The 16,639-nt window shown below is 36.8% G+C and overlaps 1 protein-coding gene across 1 annotated transcript; it reads left to right on the top strand.

Annotated features, from left to right (window-relative positions):
* The first annotated feature begins 12,123 nt into the window (after positions 1 to 12,123).
* On the top strand, positions 12,124 to 15,508 carry LOC145111100 (sterile alpha motif (SAM) domain-containing protein). The gene is made up of 10 exons (XM_079047398.1): positions 12,124 to 13,004; positions 13,093 to 13,326; positions 13,404 to 13,733; positions 13,876 to 13,939; positions 14,044 to 14,261; positions 14,362 to 14,472; positions 14,548 to 14,653; positions 14,732 to 14,943; positions 15,020 to 15,123; positions 15,202 to 15,508. Exons 1-10 carry the CDS (start codon positions 12,300 to 12,302, stop codon positions 15,344 to 15,346), a joined length of 2,229 nt encoding a protein of 742 aa, XP_078903524.1. The 5' UTR covers positions 12,124 to 12,299; the 3' UTR covers positions 15,347 to 15,508.
* The last annotated feature ends 1,131 nt before the right edge of the window (positions 15,509 to 16,639 follow it).

The raw sequence follows: 16,639 nt of genomic DNA on the forward strand, positions 1-16,639 counted from the left end.
GTCATTCCGGAAGAATAACCTAGTTATTACGGAAGTCAAAACATGCAAAGTGAAACACAAGAATAAATGAATCAAATATGGTATCAAACCCTATGAATATAAATAGACCACTTTTATTTATCACCGTACTGATTACTCATTATTCATTGTTTCGGTTTTATCAACTTTATACTTGAATTAAAAACACTAGTTGTCCCATGCTCCAAGCATGTACACTATGTTTTTCTAAACAATAGCTTTGCCATACACCAAGTATGCACTCTATGTTTGTCTATGATCCTTACTTTGTGAAATAAACCAATTGACCAAACTTTCAATGATTCTAATTTCACACTCCCAAATCGAAATCTTGTTAGGCTTTAAACTTAAATTCACTACCCTCTTGCAATGAATGTATATAAAGTCACAAAGACTTGTCAACAACCATTACAGGGTATTCCAATGAAGACCTACTCCATGGACACAAAGCCTTATGTTCAAAGTATGCATTGCTTTGAACATGCTTCTGGCACTAAGTTTTTTCTAATCTTACACAAATTGCTTCTATCTATGGAGACAACTCTATATTCCCATTTTGACTACCACTTCTGAACAAGAGTCTCCTCTTTTCAGACTACGTCAATGTGGCCCTTCCAAAATTCACACTATACTTCCAACTGTCCTTGAGCAACCAATCTTTGGTAAACCTTAGATTGTCCTCGACAATTGCTTAATCACTTTAGTCATATCCAATTCTAGACATTTTTCCCCTTAATGCCCCAAGGCATTTGGAAAAATTCAGAAAGGATAAATATTATAGCACATGTAATCGATCTTGTACCCAAAGTAAATGGGACACGATTCATGATGTAAAAATTTTATTTTCCATGTTCTCACAATTCGAACTATGAAGAGGGATGCCGTAATCATAATCGAATTTTGAGAACGCCACATATATAGAATTTCCTTATGTTGAACCATTCCAACATAACATTCATATATATCCTTGACTAAAGTTGATTAAAATCTCAATCTAATCTTGTAGAATTGGAATGAAGTATAAAATCCTCTCCCTTAATTATAGCAAAACAACTTTTCAAACCCGAATTGAAACTTTTGTTTTTCTATAATTAACATTGCTAACTTGCAACACTTAATATAATAATCATGATCCCACTAACACGATGATTATTAGCATAACACCTATGCTCCCACTAGCTTTGACATGTACTCAGAAATCAGCTGGACTTCTAGAAATCAATACTTTACTGAATTTCTTACCAAGGTTCAGATTTCTGATACGAGATGCTTTGATAAGACTTTATCAAAACCATACACCTTTCCTTAGATAGCTCACATGTGTGTCTAAACAATTTTAGAACTATGAAAAGGTATGCCGTAATCATAGTCTCAATTGTTTAGACCTTTGCCATTTCTCACAAGTCTATGTTAGTGTGTCGATTAACCACACGTGCTCCACTAACAACTTTGAGAATGCAAATATTACACTTGCTATCTTTCTAAAATCTACTTAGTGAAAGCGTTTCCTCACCATCATTTTCATGAATCGGAGAGAAACCTTATGACACTTAGATTTTATGGTGTATATGTTCCTATCCATGTGAATTTGTCATAACCTTAATCACAAGAATATGTCAACACAATAGGTTACAAACCTCAAGTTGTGTGCTAGTGTTAAACTACAGGTTTTTTATTCTTGATTAGATCTTGAAATACTTTTCAGGATCTTTAAGACTCCCACTGTCCTCTTGACATATAAGACTATCTTGTCAAATATTCAAGAGATAGTGTGGATTCTTTATCACGACAAACGCTTCACACAATTGGCCTAAGTTGGTCTTTGTTTTATCCAAAACATTACAACTTGCCAATTTCAAATGTACAAGAGTAGGACACTTTTACTCTTACATTTGACAAGTGTTTTAAACCTTTCTTTAGGATATGTCGCTCAACTTACAGTCTTGGAGTATAACTCTAAGACTTGTTTTGGAACGAAGTATGACCCATCTTCTTGATTTGACCACTTCAACAATTCATAGCTCCTCTTCTTAGCTATCAAAATGCACTTAGAGGATGAACGGTGATAAGGTCTCTTAATCATTAAGATGATCATATAACATGATACTAAAGAACTCTCCCATATTTTCAGATTTGAGAAACTTTTATCCTTCTGCCTAATTTGATTCTTCTCATTCGTTCTGCCATACATCGAAATTTTTTCCAATGTATCAGAATTACACTTAAGCCTGTAAGTATAACCATATTTACTAAACTTTAGTAAATCATGACGAATCGTCTTAACGATTATTTATGGTGGGCTTGATCAGTGCACAAGAATGTGTACTCGATCCCTTAGTCCTTTACTTGACTCACACATCCATGTGAACAAGTAATTAGTCTTAATTTTCCAATGCTTGAAAGTTCTCATTCATCATACTATACAACTTGCATGATTCCAAGTTTCGGTCCAATTGAAACTTGGGTGATGAGAAACTTTCCTTATTTGGTAAATTTAGACACTACCACAAATGAAAGAATCAAAACCATTTTCCTATATTACTAGCAATGGAATCATATAAACAACAATTTTTTCACAAATGCCATTGTAAGGATACTTAAAATAAATAAAATCAAAAATTTCCTTTTATTTTAAAAACTTTGCAGAAAAACTTATCCTTACAATCCATATGAAAACCTTGTTGTTATATATTCCTAAGCAATGTGTCATAACTCCTAAGTAACAGCTTCAAAATTCTGATGCGATCGAAATCCATCTTCGCGATCAGAAGCAGCATATACTTCCTTTAAGCTTTCTCTCTTTTCTTTGATTATTATAACATCACCATGTGACTCAGTCACATTATGTAATAAGAATCTCCAAATAGGAGCTTAACAGAGTTAGACAATGGACTTTACCTGAAGTAGAGTCAAACTTATTGACTTTAACATCCTTAGGTAAATTTGGCAGCTTCGCAACCAGTGCCCCTTCCTTTGGAAATTTTAACAAATGGACCCTTTGGTAATGGTACATGGGACTATCACAGACTTAGCTTTTCTCTTTACCATTTGGTCAACCGAGTTGACTATGGCCGATCCCTTTCCATTGGGAAGAGAATGCTTTTTCTGGATTTCTAGTGTCATCATTGTCAATGTCCATAAAGTTTTGGGAAGTCGATCTTCTAATCAAATTTGCTTTACTAGCCTTCCAAATCATTGCTGATTCAGCAGTACCAAGCAAATAGATAAGATCATTAAGGGTCTTGTCATAGTCTGTTTCATAGGAGTCCCAAAGGAACTCACTATGTGACTTAGAAAGTGATTGAACCACCAACTTTCTCAAGACTTTGACACCCAACTCTCCCGGCTTGTCAATATGTGACTTCATCTCCAAGATGTGATCACACCTAGACCTTGCCTTGCCAATAGGGCTTGAGTGACCTTGAACTTGTGGGTTAGGGAGAATAATTGGAGGAGGTGGAGAAAGTGAAGTTCCAAGAGATTTGGGAAGATCATAGATGTCTGAACTAGACATCTTTTGGGAGATATTCAAGATAGTTGATCTAAAGTCCTTAATATAACACCCAATATGATATATTAAGGCTAGGATCCAACAACCTATTTATAATTGGAAGAGGGATGCCGTAATCCGAGTTATAAAATAGTTGAAGGTAGGTAAATGACGATTTACCAATTTCCACCATGAAAAACGAAATAATTTAATTAGGTTTTTAATTGGATTTGAAACTCCTAGATCTTTTGAGATTCATTGAACTTTTCAATGGCATGTTTCAATCTCGAGTGTGCCCTTCAGGTTTTGTGACTGGGATGTCGAGGATCACAAAACAAGGTGTGAAGTAACCATGCAAATATACTTGGTACCCTTAATATTTACCCCTCAATCGATGTGCCGGTTAACCACACGAGCTCCACCGATATTATGATAAATATTAAGTTACCCTTTGCCTACTTTGTTAAATCCAGGTTAGTGTGCCGGTTAACCACACACGCTCCACTAACGGTTTAAACAAAGTGCAAAGAGTAATTTCATGGATTAGCACCTTATTCACATTTTCCTAAGTAACTAAGATTGGGAATTAATAAAAGGTTTAGTTACTTAGTATGTATCATTAATACTTTTAATGAAGGGAGAATTATAGTCCTTGTCCTACCTGTTCGGCTAATGACCCTCCACCAGTCAAGGAAGCGGTGGGTGAGAGTGGACACCCATTAAGCTAGCATTTTATAGGCAACAACCTTATACCCCCCTTATAGACCGGCTTCGTGAATGAGGCCTACTAATGGTAAGACTGACTTGCTCTTATACATATATATATATATATATATATATATATATATATATATATTATTAACTTATAATAGTATAAAGTATAAGGGTTGAATTTTAACTTTTAAAATTCTAAGGGCTTAACTTGGAATTAAAGTATTCATTAGAGATAACTTTTCAAATTCCAAAACTTGAGGGCAAGTTTTGAAACTATTCAAAACTCTTGGATTTTCATAACTTATGAGTTTTAAGTAAAGCTTTAAAACCTTTAATGAAGAGACTCTTGGACATCCATAACTTGAGGACAAGTTATGGAGCCATAAAAACTATTTATAAAAAAAGACACTTCATTTTTTTTGTAACCTAAGGCATATTTATGAGTTTTTAAGATTCATAAATGTGACTTTTCATATAACTTGAGGACAAGTTACAAAAAAACACATTTTATGAACAACTTTTAGATTAATTAGGATTAAAAACAACTAAAACACAAATTTTTTTTTTCCATTAATCTAAACTAACTCATAAATCAAGGAAACATAGAACTTTTGGTAATCCATAACTTATGGAGTTAAATGTTTGTTTTATGATGAAACTTTTCATGTTCCATAACTTAAGAATAAGTTATGGAATTCTTTAAAACATTAACACCAAATTTTGTAACTCCATAAAAACTTTGAATCAATTTTTTTTTAAAAACCTTTTCATATCCATAACTTATGGAGGTTTCAATACTCTTAAGATCATAACTTTTAAAAAAAACTTTTGAGCTCCAAAATTTTATGACAAAATTTGTAACTCCATAAAAGCATTTAGATCAAACTTTTAAAACAAATAAAATAATCACATCATTCTATCTTTTAATAAATTGACCTAATTCAACTCTTGTAGTAAAGTGACTCAAATTTTACAAATAATTAGTTTTTCATAAAATCAAGTAATTATCTTAAAATTTGACAAACTTCATGTTTTTTTTCCTTTTTTTTTCAACTTTGAAAAAAAATACATTTGCATCAAATATAATAGAAAACAACCCATGGCTCTGATACCATTGTTGGGTTTTAGTATACTACAACATCCTATGGTGCACATACAACCCTAAATACCTTGGATCTATGTTTTCTCTATTATACATGCAAATATGAAGTTTCCAAGATATTACCCTATACTAGCATACAAATATCATATACTTGGGGTAATAAAATAGATAGAATACATACCTTTTTTTGATGTAACTTGTCTTCATGAAGCTTGAGTGCCTAGTGCCCCAAGTGTGACACCTCAAATGGTTCACACAACACCATGAACACTTGGAATAACCTTGAGAATAAGGATACTTTGGTTCTCTCTAGTGAAATCGGCCTTGCCCTTTTGTGTACACACACTAGTCCCATTTCACCAACCAAGGACATCTTTATATAGTGTGGAGATTAGGGTTAAACCCTAATACCCATGACCTTTCATTTCATATGATCCATGGGTTAAACACTCCATGAACTATCCATGAAAGCTTAGCCCAACCTAAATGAACTTGGCCCATCACACACATATATCTTAGAGTCCATATTTAATTAGTTCCTTTTGATCACGTAATTAATTATAAATTAATTCTTGATCAATACTAATTAAATAATATGATTATATATTAATATATTAGAACTTATAATATATTAATATAAATCACTAGTATCCTTTTTTCCTCATCTTGTCTATCTAATTGTCCTGATGCCATGCAACCCAAATGGACCATGTAGGGTCGGGTCAAGTCTTACCAATTATAGTTATGGACTTAGACATTAATACAACAATTACTCCATTCCTGAGTCCCCGCGACTCACATTCTGACCTTGAGCAAAACCCCCGAAGCCTCAAATCTAGAAACGCATGTGCTAGACTCTCCCGCTTAACCCGCAGAATGTAACAAGTACATAACATCTCCCTGATCCCAAGTAACTGCAGCCTACTGCTCATTAGAATATGTCCCAGTGACAAGTCCCGGTACTGGAAGCTCAACCAGCTCCTTCTTCCTGCCGCAGTTACAGCTGTTGTAGCCGTTGCGACAACCGTCCCTACAATGGCTGCATAGCGCTCGTCGAAATACTCAACCATGACGGTCTTGATAGACCCAAACATCTCCGGCAATTGTCCCTGGACAATCTTGATCACCTCCTCCCGGATGATCTCACTAACACGATCCTCTGACAATATTGACCTATCCTGACTGCCAGCTCTCGATCCTGACCTGGATGCGGTCTCAAAACGCCTTGTAATCACCATTCTGGCAATACACCAGAAAGATCTCGAATAACCCATATGCTAACAGGGAACCAACTCCCAACCGAACCCTAGGGGTTGTGACTTCCTTGCTACGCGTATAGGTCTTGTGCTTTCAGTAGTACGGGCCCATACTACCTTCCACACCTACCCATATTTGCCTCAAGTATCACAACAACACCCTAACTGTATACATAATCTGGCAACGCTCGATCCTCACTCCTAAAGGAAGGCTAAATATCTCATAACTGGCCTCTCGGCCTCACACAACTCACCCATGAAACTTCCACCAACCCTGCATCACTAGTGTATGATAGCCATACATAACGCTGGACCCTATAGACTTTCGAATATCCAATCCTACCCTAAGCTCCCAATCAAACAAGAACAGAACATAAGGCTAAATCAAACATTCTCAGGCTATAAGATCTTAATTATGTATAACCGTGATGCATACACTAAGCAACTACAGTAATGATGTCAATCTCATATAAAGTAACCTCAAGCTAGTAGGCATCATGTAATCAGGCAATTCTATCATGCAATTCCTGAAGATCCCTAACCTAGCACTAGCATGTTGTTCTAATATATCACACAATCAAATACTGTATGGTATTTTGGGGTCTACATACTGGCTCCGGCTGATCGTACACCCTGCATCCTCCTTTATTTATTTTGAAAACCATTTAAATACCATTTTGAAAATCTTTCCTTGATTTGAGACTGGATTCACACGAATGTTCCTCCAATTCACTCAAATCAAGGCTCTGATACCAACTTGTAACACCCCTAAAAAATCAGGCCAAATTTTAAAATTTTAAAATATTTAGGAACCAACAGTTACTACCAACTTGTTTTCAAAACAATTCTATATCAGAGTATCCCAGAAACATAGTCATAAAAAGTGAGGAGTTGTACGATCACGCCTTTTCCTTGCCACAATTCCCTGATGTACCTGAAACAATAAACTGAAACTGTAAGCCCGAAAGCTTAGTGAGTTCCCCCAAAATACCGATACACATACAGTCCACATAACCATGTCAACAACATCGTAATATAACAAACTGAACATCATGTAACGGGTCCACAACTTTACAAACTGTATTACCCCTGGGCCCACGGTGTGAGACTGGATTGCCTACCGGGCCACAACTCACATCTGGATTGCCACCGAGCCCACAGTACGAGTCTCCCTTAGCCCGTAACTGGATTGCTCCTAGGGTTTGTTGGCTACCGCACAGAGCAGTACAACCTCAACCCATCCCACATAACATATCAACATATAACACAACCACTGAGCATGCAGATAATCATATAACAACACATGTAGTCCTACAGATCTACCTAACTGGCATAACCACTGAGCATGCAGATGATCATATAACAACACAGGTAGTCCTATAGATCTACCTAACTGGAATAACCACTGAGCATGCAGATAATCATATAACAACACAGGTAGTCCTACAGATCTACCTAACTGGCATAACCACTGAGCATGCAGATAATCATATAACAACACAGGTAGTCCTACAGATCTACCTAACTGGCATAACCACTGAGCATGCATATAATCATATAACAACACAGGTAGTCCTACAGATCTACCTAACTGGCATAACCACTAGCATGCAACATTAACTTCATACTCAACATACTAACACTGCTAGGATAACATATTCAATGGGCCGGCCTTGGTGCCTTAGACCCCTTAGTATAGTGAGGTAACTCACCTGACACCGCAGAAGTCCCGCAGATATAACTACAGCTGCTGGTTGACAGATTCCCCAAACTGTCAACATCAAACAATACCCAATTAATAATTGGGTTCCAAGCCCAAGGTCCAACTCACACTACAAGAACCCAAAAGTCAGTAATGGGCCAAAGCCCAACATATGGCCCAACTTTCCAAATTGGGCCCAGACCTCTACATGGTCTTTCCTTAAGGCCCATCCAATTATTCCAATCCAATCACCATGGCCCAATATCATATAATCATAAAGGCCTAATTATGGCCCATCTATGGCCTAATTTTCCAAATTGGGCCCAAGTCCTCACATGGGCCTTATCCTAAAGCCCATATAATTACTTTGGTCCATTAACTTGATCTTGGATAGCCCACCAATAGTCCAATCATCAAAGCCCAATAGGAAGGCCCAATTCAAGGCCCGAGTGAGATTAGGGCTTTCACATGAAATGATGATTAGGGTTAAGTGTTTCTTACTTAACCCATTAAGGACTTAATCCATTAAGTCCATTATTGCCTTAAGCTAGTTTGCCAATGATTATTAATTATTATTTTAAGTTTAATAATTAATTCTCGTGTGCGTCCCAAACAATTCCCACAATTAGGGTTTTATGCTCTTAGGGTTTTCCAAACCCTAATTAGGGTTTACCAACCCAATACTAGCCCATTAGTCCATTGATTGGGCCTTTAGGTCACTTTGGGCCTTATTGGGCCCATTAGGGTCTCTTTGGGCCTACTAGGGTTTCTTTGGGCCCACTTTGTCCAAACATCCCCAAACGAGTCCAAAAATGCAAACGAGGCACACCGCCACCCGACACGGCGGCCGGTGGCGGCACCCACAACCTCACGGTGGTGGTTTAGACTTTTCTTTTTCATTATTCCTACACTATTACAACTTTACAATGCAATCTCAAACACACACACACACACTAAGTAAACACACACACACAGTCACCCTTGTGGTGGCCGATGGTGGTTCATGGTGCCAGCCACCACCTCACGGTGGTGGTGGTGGCTTTTCCGGCCAAATAAACACCCCATCCCGCCTCACTAAAATGAACACACACATACACAAGTCTTTTGTTTGCTAAATAAGCCCAACCACCCACCTGGTGGCGTACGGCGGTGGTAACGACACAAGAAGGCAGCTAACGGTGGTTGACGGCGGTACAACAACGGCTGAAAATGGCTGCATCACCAGCAACCGCATCTTCACGAGTTCGGCGCACGACAGCAGCAACCCCGGTGGTTCACAGCCCACTCCTTCACTCTTTGCTCCGTCTCCAACCTTCGGTGGGCCTCTGAAGTCGCTATGTTCCCGGCAGTGGTGGTCTTGCTACGATGACGGAATAATGGCTGGCGGACGAGGGCTTCCACGGTCGACATGTCAACGTTATAAGCAACCCCTCGCCCTCCGGTATTCCCTGCCGACTCACGTGGCAGTAGAGAAGCAGTAGCAAGCTCCGTTGGTATCAATGGGAAAGGGTGGCGGCGAAGTCTGGAAGGCAGTCGAACCATGAATGGTGGCAGCATCAATTGCAACTTCATTTCCCCTGCGTTAGGGTGAGCGAGAGGTGGTTGCTTCGGTGGTTTGGGGGCTCCAACCGTGGTGGTGTGCGACTCGATGGAGGAAGGTAGCGGCGCCGGAAGGGAGGTATAAGGGTGGGAGGCGGCTGTAACATGGTCACTAGGGTTAGGGTTCGCATTGCATAAATACCCGACACCCACTCAAACTTCATTCCATAATGTCATAAATGGTCCCTCCCCATAGGATTCTTTTCACAGAAGGTCCATAATTTACACTTCCTACCCTTGCTCACATAATTCCTTTCATATTTAGTCCCACAGTTACCATTCAACCCCTCCTTTACAAATTATTCTCAAATAAAGTCCATATAATACCAAACACCCCTTGACTTATGAAGATCTTTATAAATTAAGTCCTAAAATTACACTTTGACCCCCGGGAGATTCAATTCTTGTCATTTGGCTTCCCGAAACCAAATTATTATTAAATTTTGAGCTCTAATAATATAAAATAATAATAATAATTACTTCCCGGGGTTCCTGATTTATTATTTAATTAATCTAACGGGATGTTACACTGACACTAACCTTTTGTTTTTGTAAGAATTGTGTTCTGTAATGGGTACCCATCCATGAATAATTAACAATTGAACCTAACTTGAAGTTTCTTGGACAATTATGCTCATTTATGAGACTCTTAATCTAGAAAGACTTTTCCTCACTCATCCAATAAGCCCACATCCTAAACATGCACTGCCCAGAACAACATTTCACTAATAGTCTCCTACTATCATTTTTTTGTAACATAATTGATAACCATTTGCTATAGCATAGTTAAACATCATATGTTTCAGTTGTTTAGGACTCACAAATCTCATACCTAATACAAGTTTCTGCTTTTTCCAATGAACATTCTCATTGTAAATAGCCTGGTCAGTAGATATTACCTCATCTTCTTGTGGTGGATCATATGTATCTTCACGAGGTGGACTGTAGGGGGTAACTTGCTCCTTTGGGTACAACTTACTCAGAAACTCATCATCATTTGTCTTGTTCATAGGAATGCACTCATCAGGTTTAGTGTCCATTTCCATGTGAATGCCATCATCTTGCTCACCTTGCAAATCCTCCCTTGCACCTAGGATATCATCCCTACCACCATGTAAATCTTGCATGTCGATTCTATCATCCATATCCATACGACTGTGCATTTCTTCATGATCTTCATTTGCACCAGATAATTGGTCTAAAGAACTGTAAACTTCTGCTTGCTCTTCAAGAATCCATTGATGTACATTAACACCAAGATGGTCCATATATACATCAACTACACAATCAGAACCATATCCTACTTCGATTAGTTCCATGTAATCCATGTCGGTCGCGATTAACCTTAATCCATCAGGAAAATCAATATCGGGCATGCAAAATTACACATTCACACATATCTCAAATGAGAATCTTTCAAGGAACTCGACAAATTCCTTCTTGTCCATTCCAGCAAAATCAACATCAAACCTTTGCTCTACTCCATCTGAGTAAGTAATAGAGGGGTACGTGGTAAAAATCCCAGCAAAATGTAGATCAATCTTCATGAAAACGGCCATAGCAACGACAAAGTTCACCGATTTGAGTGACGAACACTTGAAGAAAAGGATAGGACCGAAGAACAATTGAACAACAAATTTCGATGAGGAATTTAAGAAGAAAGTGTTCGAAAGAGACAGTTGAGGGGTTTAAACGTATAATATCTCTCATTAACTCCTATATACACGTGGCAATGACGTGGACTAAATTAAACTATTTGGATATTAGGTGGAAATAGAAAATTGCTACGTAGGATGAGGGTACCGGGTGACCCCTTCATTTTTCCAAAAGTGTCCTTTTAAAACCAGAAATTACAAGTTTATGCCCTTAAAATGCAAAAAATAGTCACGAGGGACCATTTAAACCATTATACATAATCTTGTTGGTTACAGTGACAATAACCCAATAAAATAAATAGTTTTTCAGTTTAGGCTGTGGGATGCCGTAACATTTTTACCGGCGGTAATCAGACGTGCACCCCTTACAGGCGGTGAACACTGCGTCGCTTCCTCCTTGTTACCGACGGTATGTTTCCATTGTCCGTATTGAGACTCTTCCTCTCGCTGCTCTCTATCTTCTTTACCCTCTTTTTCCTATTCTCTTTATGGATGACACGATACCTCAATACATAAATTCATAGGCAAATAATTGATTGTTGAGGAAGAAATCTAGTGGTATCACGAATTTTTTTACCACAGCAGCCTTTGTCTTTAAACAATAAAAAATTAAAAATCGATTACCTTATCCGGACACTTCCCTCCATTTGACTAGTTGTCATAAATTTGAAAACCCCAAATCGTCTTTCCTCACCTGAAACACCACAGGATCAAGAAGCCGTCTTTTCGAATCGTTCAAGCTCTTCTTTTTCAAACTACGCTCATGTCAAAATCGAAGAAGGTGAAAACCCCCCTATATTCACAATCCACTTTTAGTTTTTCTCATATCAACGACGATGACGACGATTTTCAGACCCCAACTCAATCGTTCCCACTCACCCAAAGAAAACCTAGCTCATCACAGCTAGTCAAATCCTCCAATGCCGCCAGCAATCGACAACCCAAGAAGCCTAAAAAGATTCATGCTTATCCCGGTAAGGAAAATCTCGAACTTCCACCTGATTTAGGTTTGGATTCAATTGTGTCTCTAGAATCTATGGAGTCGACTGTATTCTGCAGCAATGTATTAGACAATGGTGTTTCATTTACGAATGATGAGAAAGAAACAAAACCAAAAGAGGGGTTTAGTTACTTATCGAATTCAATCGAGTCTAGGTTATTGTCGAGGTCTAGGGGTGATTGTGGATTAAGTGTTTGTGAAAATGCTAATGAGAAGGTAGACGAAGACGAAGAGGAAAGATTTGATGACAATCAGGAGGCTGGAACTACACAGCTTGATGTATTGCTTGATTTATGTTGTGCATCTGAAGATGAGGATATGCCTATGGACAATGGTGATAACAATAACATGGATGTTGTTGGTTTTATTAGCTGCCCCCTGTGTGGAATTGACATTTCTGACATGAGTGAGGAGCTGAGACATGTTCATACCAATGAGTGCCTTGATAAAGAGCAGGTTCATAACCATGTAAGACCTTCTTCCTCATCCATTGTTTCTGATTAATTGTATCAAGTGTGTGATTCATCTGTGAACTGTTTTGCATACTACTTTGTAGGTAGATGCTCCTAATACTGACAATGTAACCGAATGTCCTGGACAAGTTCTTGATGATTCCCCTTGTAGAGCTTCTGGACAAGTTCTTGATGATCCTTCTCTTGAAGCTGAAGGGCAAATCCGTCAAATCTCTCCTGTTTCTGAATGGCTGCACAATCTTGGCCTATCTCGGTATGAAGAAGTTTTCATCCGTGAAGAAATTGATTTGGAAAGTCTGAGATGGCTGACAGATGAAGTATGCTTCCTAACATTTTACCATTTTGCCCTCATCCAGTTCCATCATTAAGCTTCAGTCTATATTGTTTGTTGCAGGATCTATACAATATAGGTATTACTGCTCTTGGTCCCAGGAAGAAGATTGTTCATGCTCTTAATGAACTAAGAACAGAAGGTTCTGAAACAGCAGTGAATACACCTCAAAAAGTGGTGAATACACACACAGAGACCACTAAAATAGCCACAAATAAGAAGATTACAGATTTTTTTCCTGGTTTCACTCCCAAAGTGAAAACACAAGTGGTGAAACCCAATTCAAATGATGGCAATAAACGTAATATTGTGAAAAAGAATGTCTTAAATAGAAAGACCCGAGATATACCCCCATGGTGTTCAATAACAGGAACACCAACACCCTTCCGTGTGGTATGCTTATGCTCTCTTATTGTTATTTATCAAAATGTGACTTTTCTTTATAACCAAAATGTTTTTCTATCACATTAATACTCTCATAGATTAAGGTAAATGATGCAATCTTTAGATTACTAACTTCCTTGTATTCTATTAGGATGCATTTAAATATCTGAGAAGGGATTGCTTTCACTGGTTCCTTACACACTTCCATGCAGATCGTAAGTGTTAAAATTCTACTTTAACATATCATTTTTTTCAATAAAAAACATTGTGAACACTATTTTTGATGATGAGGGTAAAAAGGGCATTTACGTCTTTTCAGATTATGGAGGTCTTACAAAATCTTTCTGCCACGGGAAGATTTACTGCAGTTTAATTACAGCAAAACTTGTAAATTTAAAGCTTGGGATTCCATGGGAGAATATTGAAGTTTTACCTCTCAATGAAAAGATATGCATTTCTGGAGTTGATGTCACATGCTTTGATGCTAATCATTGTCCAGGTTCTGTAATAATTCTATTTGAACTTCCAAATGGTAAGGTGTGTAACTCTGTATCATGTTGACTTTTATTATCTTTTACTTATTATCAATTTCTAAATTTGTTCATGGTGTTTTTTTAAAACTTTTTATGCATAATAGGCTATTCTACACACAGGAGATTTTCGTTTTTGTGAAGATATGACAAAGATTGTTAGTTTACAGAGACATGTCCAAACACTTATCTTAGATACCACTTATTGTGATCCTCAGGTATACACAAACATAATGTCTCTCACATGTCATGAAATCATAAAGTTTTTAAAATTTATAAACAATTTTTGGCAGTATGATTTTCCAAAGCAAGATGCTGTAATTCAATATGTTCTTGAAGCCATACAAGCTGAAGCTTTTAATCCAAGAACATTGTTTCTAATTGGCAGCTATACTATCGGTAAATTTTTATAGCATCCTAATTTCATTTCTTTCTCTTTAATTTTTTTTGTCTTTGAAATTAAAAAAAAAAATACAGGAAAAGAAAGGGTGTTCATGGAAGTAGCTCGTGTCCTTCGTAAAAAAATATATGTCACTGCAGCAAAAATGAGAATTTTAGAATGCTTAGGAATGTCTAAGGAAGACATGCAATGGCTAACTTTAGATGAAAGGGAAAGCCACATTCATGTTGTGCCTATGTGGACACTTGCAAGCTTTAAAAGATTAAAACACGCATCTAACATGTATAAGGTGATTGCTTCAAAATCTTTAACCTAATTCAGTAATGTCACTTAAATTAATAATATAATAGTATTTGATTATTCAGGGTCGATATAGTCTTATTGTTGCTTTCTCTCCAACTGGTTGGTCTTTTACTAAAGGAAAAAAATCAACCCCAGGAAAGAGGTCTCAACAGGGTACCATTATAAGGTGATATATATAATGTGTACTTTCATTTATTTGTTTATTATAAATTATAACATCTTTCATTTTGTTTTTGTGGTGTAGGTATGAGGTGCCATATAGTGAGCATAGCAGTTTTACAGAACTTAAAGAGTTTGTAAAGTTTATATCTCCAGAAAATATCATCCCAAGTGTCAATAATCATGGCCAAGAATCTGCAAACAAAATGATCTCTCGTTTGTTGTCTTGAGCTTAACTTGATTACATTTGTATAAATTTAAGATTTTGACTTAATTTGAGTAGAGTCATACGTGCACGGGTTTACACACTTGTAAACTCAAAATAACAGACTTTTTCATATATGTAAAATCTGGAAGATGTTATAATTTAGGTTTGTTATTGCTCTTTTTTATTTGCTTATTTCTATAGTATTTAGAGTTTATAATTAGTTGATTAATCAAAAACTCTTTACTGTTAGCCACAAAAGTTTTAAGGGTTTGCCACTTTTTGTCCATTACATTTACCAAACGTGACACCTCAAGTTTTTGCTAAATTAGTTTGTGGAGTTGGCGCTTTTGGTCCCCCACATTCGATATTTTACTATACGACCCTATTTTCTTTAAAACATTATACACGCAAAATAGAAACAATACATTTTCTATTGTTCAAAGTTTTGCCACAAAAGTTTCATGACTTTGCCACTTTTGGTCACTCTTTAGCTTTTTATCACATTTGTTTGTGGAGTTGACACCCCAACTTCGGTATTTTCTACTGTTAGCTACAAAGGTTTCAAGAGTTTGTCATTTTTGGTCCATGACATTTATCAAATGTGACACCTCAAGTTTTTGCTACATTAGTTTGTGGAGTTGGTGCTTTTGGTACCCCACCTTCGATATTCTACTATACGACCCTACTTTCCTCAAAACATTATACATATACAAAATAGAAACAACAACCGAGAAAAAAAACCAAAGAAACATCGAAATATATAAACATAAAAAAATTGGACCGACGCAAAGCGCGGATCACATTCTAGTTTGTAATCAAAACATAAAAAAGTAGATTTCTAATGTCATCGTAAAAAAAGTCTTTGTTATTGTTATTATTATTATTATTATTATTATTATTATTATTATTATTATTGCATCGAAGTTGTAAATGTATTTACAAGATATTGTTTTATAGTATGAGTTATTTATGATATGCATACATTCATAAATACCTTCCTATGTTCGCCTGACACATGTATATATGTATGTGTATAGAGATATACTATTAACTGAAGTTTGATATACACCAGGAAAATATCAAGGATAAATGGGAAATTTATTAGCAAAGATATAGAAATATCAGGCAACTGTTCAACATAATATTGAATGTGAGACCCATCTACATATTAATTGTTTTACCCCACACATCTTTGACTTGTGAACAATTAAAATAAAGAAAAACTATCTTCCTAAGATAAAATTGCTATTTATTTTGTTCTTGCAATGGAGTCTAGTGCAAAATTCTGTATAGTGTTCACATCTAAAATAGTACA

Source organism: Lactuca virosa, chromosome 5 (assembly GCF_052849685.1).
Source record: "Lactuca virosa cultivar CGN04683 chromosome 5, Lactuca_virosa_CGN04683_v6, whole genome shotgun sequence".
Taxonomy (NCBI): Eukaryota; Viridiplantae; Streptophyta; class Magnoliopsida; order Asterales; family Asteraceae; genus Lactuca; species Lactuca virosa.